The sequence below is a fragment of the Cariama cristata genome, unplaced genomic scaffold (genome assembly GCF_000690535.1).
Source record: "Cariama cristata isolate BGI_N322 unplaced genomic scaffold, ASM69053v1 scaffold15197, whole genome shotgun sequence".
Taxonomy (NCBI): Eukaryota; Metazoa; Chordata; class Aves; order Cariamiformes; family Cariamidae; genus Cariama; species Cariama cristata.
Window position 1 is genome coordinate 31415 of NW_009625106.1, and position 8879 is coordinate 40293.

Here is an 8879-nt window from a genome sequence, read left to right on the forward strand (position 1 = left end):
AGCGGGCGCTAAGCCCAGGGTCATCCCTGGTGCTGTGCGGCCAGGGCTTCAGGAGGGGACACTGAACCTAACGAGGAGAGACATCTGCAGATATTTTTGTAACTCTATAGCTTTATTGGGCAGAAAAACCCTGTTCTGGAAGAGCAATGCGTGATGGCTCCGCTCCAGCGCTGCTGCGCTACAGGAGCCAGCATCAAGGGTGACCGGAGCTGGCTGCAGACAGCCGGTCCCCTCCGCACCTCATGCCCGGTGCAGCACCCGTCGAGCTGCCGCGGGCGCTGCCAGACCCTCCATGCCCCAGAGCGGGGAGAGGTGCCTCCTCCATGGGGGTCAGGTCCTGGAGATGAGCATCCGCCACCGCAGCAGGTGGAGAGCAGAACAAGCCTTGTGCTCTCCTGCCACGGTAATTAACTGCGGGTTTCACCTTCTTAAGGCATTTTCAGCTGCACTGAAGGCAGTCGCTCCCCAGCAGCAGTGGGTGTTTGGGCAGAGCAAGGGCAGCGAGGTGAGCCTGTCCCCATGTGCCAGAGCCTGCAAAATTCCCGTGTGCAGGACAAGGAGGCCCTGCAGCCGCGGAGGGGACTGCTCCCCCTTACCTTGTTCTCCCCGCAGGCTGTGCCGTCAACGGCAGCATCCAGCTTGGAGTGGCAGGTGTTCCCCACCGTGCACCACAGTGTGTTGCAGACGCTCTGCAGAAAACATGGTTGTGCAGGACGCGGTTACTGCACCGGCCAACCCATCGGCACAAATGTAACTTGCAGGGAGAGGATCACCCCGTGCAAAGCCTCCCACCCCAAGAGAGCCCCTAGAGCTGCACAAGCCCATGTTACATCGGGGGGACCCTGGCTTACGTCCATGTCGTCGCAGAAGGTGGAGTAGGCGCCGTACTGCAGCCGGCACTGGTGGCTCACGTCGTAGAGGACGCCCGGGGGCACCAAGGGGTAGTCCAGCACCTCCTGGGCAGGGGGGTCATCCAGGCACAGCCCCCAGCCCCGGCTGAAAGAGAGAGGTCAGAGCGGCATCACCACCAGCCCAGCACACCCGTACAACGCTCCAGCAGCTGCTAACGGAGGAACCGAACATCTCGTTAATGTCCCACAGCCATGAGAAGCAATTAGCACTTCTAGCTGCTATGACCCCGACTCTCCAATCAACCCTGGAGCCGCTGCAGGGTGCGGACAGGCACGGGCGGGTACCTGCCTTTTGGGGTGAGTGCCCGCTCCCAGAGCAATCGCCCCGCGGTCCTCGGGCACGGTGGGTCATGGGGAAGGCGAAGGGGCAAAGGCAGCAGCAGCTTCTCCATGTAGCTGCCGGGCCGGTGCCTTGCACACTCCCCCTTTCCCCTTCTGAGATGCCCCTGTCCCCCTGACAGAAAACCAGAAATGCCATTTTCCTTGGGAATAATTGCCTGGATTTTTGCTTTGTGAACAGGTCATCAGCTCAGTCCGCAGTCAGTACCCCGCTTTCGCTATTCAGGGTGAAGGGTTTCATTGAACAAACATTTCATTGCTGAGAAACAGATGCTGTCCCTGCGTTCGTACATCAGCTGACCTCAGAAACGTCCCTGCGGACACCGCAACCCCTGTGCCAATGGCCTGCTAATAGAAATAAAGTAGATTGTCAGCAGCAAAACACACTCACTCTCATATTTGCCGCTACAAACAGTGCTCAAACTGTGCTAGACAGGACGTCTTTAGAAAAGAGATATTAAAACTGAGCCATCAAGGCGGTCGGTGGCAGGCAGCCAGGCTGCCGGAGCCGCGAGGGACATTCCTGGCCGCCTCTCTCCGCTCCGAGTGCTTTTGCTACGATGCTTCACAAACACACAAGAAATCGTCACTAGTTTAGCCTTCAGTGTTGATTTAAACAAACTTGTTTCCAGCAAAGCAAAGTCTCAGGCGAGGGTTTCTCAGCAGATTAGATTACTTCGGCTTGTTGTGATTGGGAACAGGTCTAAATTAACTTGAAACAAGATTCCTTTTTAACCCAAACCAGCAACACAGAAACAAGGGCCAGCAGCACGAGAGCCCTCCTGCTTTGGGGAGCCAGCAGTGCCATGGGGCGATGCCCACCAGAACTGGCACCCCTTCCTCCCTTTCCCATCTCACCCCAGGGAGGTCCATGCTGGACACCTGCAAACAGCTTGCCTGGCTGGAGACAGCCCCTTAAAATACCACGTATATATATTTTTATAAGTAGTTTCCCTATTGGAAAAAATCAGTAACCAGGTTGCTTTCAGCAGCCCAGGGGCTGGAAAGTCTCTGTTCCCAAGTTCACAACAGTGGGAGCATCCTGCCTCTCCCAGCCCGGCGGGGAGGAAAGGATGGTTGTGGGCGATGCAGGGCTGAGCTGGGATGAACTAAGCGTGGATTAGGCAGCTGGACACAGTATCATGCTGCAGCCTGTTTCAGGCATACAGAGAGGGCACTGCATGGCATCTCCAGAGGTATTTGCTTTACCTGCTGGTGGAAAACACTTAAAAAGGGCATTTTCTTTAAAAACGGAAACAATGATGTCTTTACTGGGGAAAGCTCAGGCTTAAGCACTGGGCTCCTGCAAGAGCTACGTGCATGATACTGGTGCTCCTCTCGACTAGTTCACCAGCTCCCTACTCAGGCACCAGCACAGGGGGCCCCGCATGTCACCCCAAAACTGCCCCCAACCCTCCTCGCCCTCTGATCTGCTCGAGGCACTTTGTGTTTCGCCTCAGCTTTTACAGGAGAGGTCTCTGTCCTGGTACGGGGGGTGATTTAGATTTGCTGTCAGCTTTCCAGTGCTATGTTCAAAATCTATTTCTTCATTAAATATTTTACAATCATCCTACTGGTCTCTTCAATTGGCCAAAACACATTACCGAGCCAGCAAAAATTGGCATGAGTTTCCCTCTGGCTTTGCAGGGATATGCAATAAACCACACTCTGCAGTAAAAATGCACAGGGGCCTGCGTTGCGTCTGCCTATTTCAGCCCGTTCGTTAATGAGCTGAATGACGGAGTAGATGGTATGATGATTAAATCCCCATATGTTAGCAGGCTGGGAGGATCTGCAGATACATTTGAGAGCAGGATTAAAATTCCAAAAGAACTGGAGGAAAGGTCCAAAAAGCCAGGATGGAATTACATCAAAACAAAGGCAAGGGCTGGAGTTCGGGGAGAGCCAGCTGCACAAGGAGGGGACCTGGAAGAACTGGCAGAGGAGCGATGGAGCAGGCAGGGGCTGGTGCCGCCGGCAGAGCCGGGCTGCAAAGGCAAGGGAAGAGCAGCCGTTCCCAGGCTCCGGGAAGGTGGGGATCAGCTGGAAGGAGCCCAGGGGAGGATGATGGAAGAAGACCTCTAGCACTGTGCAAAGAGGCTGAAAAACGGGTGGCCTGATCTGGAGAAAAGACTGAAGGGAGACAAGACAACCTGCAGCCGTGCCAAGGCTGCTGCTGAGATGAAGGGAGGTTGCTCCCTGCCATCACGTGCTCGTGGCACAGGCAGGGCATCCACGAGATACCGGACCCCGTTTTACAAGGGTATTCCACCAGCTGGGCTAATGTCACAGTGGAAGTTGGAAAGCAAAGAGCCTTACAGCATCTTCCAACTCCTCTGAGGGTTAGAGGGGAAAATCATGGAATGCCAGAAAGGGTTCATTTGGGAAGCGCTGGCACGACCTGGAGCTGACGAGATGCCTGGGTCTGGAGCGGTTCCTCCACTGCAGGAGCATCACCACCCGCCCTGCGCCAGCCTCCCTCGTTAGCCTGAACAAGGGATGCTCACCCCTTGGGGGACACCACCGTCACAGCAGGGAGGTGACCTCTTCCATCGCCCCTGGGTGTCCGAGCGGACCCCGACCCACAGCCTCAACCAAGAGGGTCACCCGGCCCTGGCTGTACCGAGGGCCTGACCGCAACACCGGGGTCGCATTGCTGCTGATGACAGGATTAATTTTCAGATCCTTAAATGTTTGGCAGTGCTTGTAAAATAATAATCTTTTGTAAAATAGTAATCATCATCTGAGAGTGATTTTTTTTTTTCCAAACGCGAGGTCTGTTCCAAGCACATCCAGCAACCCCAGGTCAGCAGGGTCTCATTTTCTGGCTCACTCCTTCCCGTTCTCCTGCCGACATCGTATTATAACGCACTTATGTTTGTGCTGGCAATGGGCCTCTCCCTTGCCTGAGGGATGTCGCAGCTGGTGAAAGACGCCTGCCGGGCTCTGCTCTGCTCTTAAGGAAGAGCTGCTCCTTCTGGGGGAGCAAAGAGACCAAAACCCAACTGCAGAAGCATCCAGCTGCTCTGCTTCTTCCCCGTCGCAGCTCAGAGCAGCCCAAGGTCATTGCAAGCAGGAAATTCTTAATCCAAAAGTGAAGGTTAAAAGCAGAGGGCCAAGAACACTGCAGATACAAGAAAGCTCCATTCCACCGAAAACCATAAATTAACAATAATCCACCCTGCATGAGGGCCAAGCCCACATGTTCCAGGCTGGGATTTAAAAATGGGAGCTCAGCCCGAGGCAGCCTCCCCGCCATGGAGCTGCCGGTCCCTCGCCCAGCTCTGCCCATCACCGTTTCTTGCCGATGCTCTCACTGTTTTCTAACCTTCCCATAGCAAGGAAGGAAAATGTTTCTCCAGTGCAAGCCACTGGCTGACAAGCGTAAATCTCTGGGCCGTGTTCCGAGGAACTTAGTAACAACAGGCCGAAAAAATCAGCCACGAGGCGCTAAAAATAAACGAATGCATGGAAGAATTTGGCTCAGTCCCATTTCTTCACGTGATGCCTCCTGCCTACAGGCAAACATCATCTGCCCTGTGCGGAGCACCGACGAAAACAGCACAGAGCATCGAAGAAAACCCCTCCGGCTCTATTTGTTCAAGCCACAACCCCTGTGCCACCGCCCAAACACTCGTGCTGCTTTTGTGTTCAGTACCCCATCCTTCACAGCAAGGACCCACACAACCGAGGGAGATCAAAGCATCCCCACGTGCCCCGGGGCTGACTTCTGAGCGCAATCGGCTGGGTCAGCCCCTGGCTGCAGACCCAAGCCCCGAACCACCCCCAGCCCCCCGCGAGGGAGGAAGAAGAGGAAGGGAGGACTTACTCGAGGAATCGTGTGATGTACTCCCGGCTGCAGCGGGACCAGGTGAGTGGGGACGTGTCATACAGGAGCTGTGGAGACATGATGAAAGGTCTTTTCCCAACTGGCTCACAGTCATTGCTGCTTCCATCATGCTGAATCCCAAAACTGTGTAAGAGCACAGTCCCACAAAGGAGAGGTGAGCTGCACGCCGCTACAACCGCGCAGCCTCTCTGCCTTCCAGCACAACGACACGCCACGCCGGACATCGCAAACCATCCCAGCTCCGCGGGGACTCGGCCATTAACAGGACCGGGGGATCTGGCTGTGTGGGACATTTTAGTGACACCAGGGGTACTGCCCCAAACTTTGTCCCATGCTTTTACTCCAGCTTTCTTACTGAAAACTCCGCCAAGAAAAAAGTAATGAGAATATCGAACAAGATCAAGTCAATACTGGGTATGTGTTTTTACCATACACAGATATCTATTATCAACTACGATGTGCAAGTGATCTTGTCAAAATTTAACTGAAATTAGGGCAAGCAAAATTGTGTCACTGATTCTACACACAGATCCTATTTTAAAACTTCTTAATGGGCAACCCTCTTCTCCAATCCCTTCAGCATCAGCCACACAGGATAATAAACAAATGCAATTTGTCCAGGTTGCCTTGGATTATGATTTTCATTAAACCTGGGGCAACCAAAAACTTAACTCTGAAATTAAATTCCCAGGGTAAGTTCTCACGGGTGCAGAGGAAGGAAGGTTGGCACCGTGAAGAACTGCTCAGCAATCTCCCAACTTCCACCCTGCCTTCTCAACCCTGACTGAGCAGCGCAGCGGACAGAGGTCAGAGGAGAGGAGGAGGAAGCCGGTGGTACCTGTGTCCGAGCTCGTGGGCCACGGTGAAGGCCAGGGGCAGTCCCGTGTCCTCGTTGATGTTGCAGCTCCTGTGGGGTTGGCACATCCCCGCCACGTGGGACAGACCCAGGGTCTCGCAGGGTCTGTTCATCGCTGCGCAGATGTCCTTCCTTGGGTGGTGGAGACAACAAACACACAGACAGAGGGCAAAGAGGGAGTTTGAAAGCGGCAGGGCCCAACGCGAGACGTGGGAAGGAGCACGGGATGCGCCCCAGCCCACGGAGGAAGACACACGGACACTGGCCAAACAGAAGTGAGAATGGAGACATCCAGTGTCTTTCGGCAACGGAAAGATTTATGACCTTTCCTTTCCCCTTTACTCTCCCAGTATCCCCGGCTTATTATTAAGCCTGATTAATGGGAACTGCTAGCCAGCCTGGCTACGTTTACTCCATTGTATAAAGCTGATGCTGGGAATAATTAAGCAATTACTAAGTTGCTTGGGGAAGTACATCCCAGGGGTGCTGTGGTCCAGGGCGGAGGAGCTCCAGCCACCCAGGAAGAACAACTCCATTGAAGTACGTGGCCTTAAGTGCCTTATTTCTGCTACAAAGCAAACGTCCTAAAGAAGATAAAACTGTTGCGGGTTGTGAATCATCACACAAACCACCACAATACTGCCAACAGCCAAGTCACTGCAGCCTGAAACCATCAAACTACATTTTGACTGCAAGGTAGGTAAACTTGGCCAGAGGCATGAATTCCTGCGAGCTTCGTGGGAGGTCAGGGGCCTTCTCAGAGGCTCCTCTGCCAATCCCAGCATCAGCCTCCAAGGGAAAAAGGAGAGTTAAGGCCTGTGTACATCTCCTGGGAGGATCCAGCCGTTCTGGGGCTTGGCAATAGGTCCATGGTGAAAACCTGGTTTGGAAACCTCAACTGCTAGTCAACTGGGGGCCGTCTCCAGGTTTAAACCTGAGATTTGAGACCAGTTCCAGCCATTAGGACCAGGTTATCTTCAGATTTCATGTGACATATCTTAAGTGCATGTTTCCAGGCAGGGCTCAGGCATGGACAGTGAGATTTCAACAGCTCCCACAGAGATGCTCCTCTGGCTGCCCCGCTGCCTGCAGAGGTGTTTCTAGCTGCCAGCGTAGTACCTACAGCTTAAATTTAGCACACGGGGACAATACCTTGTGAGCAGGACTGCGACATCGTGATGCAGGGGATGGGAATCTCCTTTAACGTTGATGCTCTTCTGCCATTTGCAAAAGCTTCTCAAGGTGTTGTCTGCGTGGTGGGAGATTTTCAGATCCTCCTGCCAAGATAATTAAAAGTCTGCTGTCCTGTTGCTGCCTGTTGTTGTTTGTTTTTTAGGATGCAGTGGGGAGGGGTCTGATCTCAGACACATTGGAGTGGAATCGGGTGTAACTGCCACCCAGATGGAACTGCTCCATATTTATAGGTTGTAGGCTGGGTGGGAATACAGTCCTTTTGTGCTTTCTTTTCATCTGTGATTCAACCAAAACATTAAATCATCCGGTAATGGGAGTTAAGAAACACTGTTGGAAAACATCCCGTCCTGGCTGATGGCGAAGGACGCAGCTGGGGAGCCTGTCTGAGCAGCATCAGGCTCCCCGAGAGCCATCGCCACAGCTGGGAGCACAACCAACCAGTGATCCACAGCCCCTCATGACCAGCAGCGATGTTGAGCTATCATAAATTATTATAAGAATCAGACTCTGCAGCCCCTCTGACCATCCCATCCCCCTGACGTTACCAGGGCTGCGGTCCACAGGGAAGACAAGGAAGGCATGGGTGCCTGCGTTTATCTTGCACAAACTCACCCAGGTCATGAAGACAGCAGGAGAGAGAGCTTACGGGCTTTCAAGGCCAGCTCCCCCTGCATCCCAGCCCGGCTGCCAGGACTGGGCGAGTCACCCTGTTTTCTTCTTACCTCTTCGTCCTCCAGCAGGATGAGTCGCACTATCGCGATGTTGATGGGGTTCCCAATGCTGGCGTGGTGGAACAAACCCGCCACCTGCAACATGCAAGAGCCAAAGAAATAAAGCCCGAAAGACAGACCTTGCCCTGTGACACTGCCATTGGTAAGTACATCTGCGGGGGAACATGAGCTCGAGGGGAAGCTACTGAAGGTTGTTGACAACATCTCGGGGAATTCCCCAAAATTAAAGACAAGACCAGATGCAGACCTGGACTAAAGCGCTTGGAGGGCGATGACATCAATTTAAAATCGATATAATCTGTGTAGCACATTGAAACTCAACCAGAAATGCCTGGGGAACACCACTGCTTTCCCTCCTAATAGATGTGTTTAACATCTCACAGGAAGCCTGTGCTCCCTGGGTGCCTTCACCAACCCCCAGAAACCCACAGATGTTACAGTGAGGTCCTCTGCCCAATCCCACCCTCTCTTCTGGCCATCAACCAAAGCCCTCTTCTGAAATGCAAATAGGTGCTACCACGGCAGCGGAAGAGTGAACAGACTAAACCAGCTCACGCTGACTTATCTGCTCGTTTATGGCACCAGCAACCCCCCTGCCAGATTCCCAGCGGAGACCACCACAACCTGGTGCTCCTTCCCTTAACTGTCCTCAGTGGCACCTTCCCAGGAAAGCTGTTCGCGTCTCTCCTGCTAACCAGGCTAGGGCTGGCATCGGCTCCGATGCAGACATCTCGGGGAATTCCCCAAAATTAAAGACAAGACCAGATGCAGACCTGGACTAAAGCGCTTGGAGGGCAATGACATCCATTTAAAATCGATATAATCTGTGTAGCACATTGAAACTCAACCAGAAATGCCTGGGGAACACCACTGCTTTCCCTCCTAATAGATGTGTTTAACATCTCACAGGAAGCCTTCGGGGTGGTTTTGGCTTCAACTGCATCCCCATGCCCAAGTTGCCAGCACGCCCACCTGGGGAGCACTGCTATGGCAACAGC

The 8879-nt window shown here is 53.5% G+C and overlaps 1 protein-coding gene across 1 annotated transcript in view; it reads right to left on the minus strand.

The window, feature by feature from the left end:
• ADAMTS7 (ADAM metallopeptidase with thrombospondin type 1 motif, 7) overlaps positions 1-8879 on the minus strand; it is a gene marked incomplete at its 5' end in the record, with an annotated part of 42750 nt that overhangs the window by 24977 nt on the left and 8894 nt on the right. The window contains 7 exons of the mRNA XM_009703480.1: positions 240-337; positions 597-689; positions 852-996; positions 5080-5223; positions 5939-6088; positions 7109-7233; positions 7873-7956. Of these exons, the coding sequence (XP_009701782.1) occupies positions 240-337; positions 597-689; positions 852-996; positions 5080-5223; positions 5939-6088; positions 7109-7233; positions 7873-7956 (839 nt within the window). The remainder of the gene's footprint in view (positions 1-239; positions 338-596; positions 690-851; positions 997-5079; positions 5224-5938; positions 6089-7108; positions 7234-7872; positions 7957-8879) is intronic.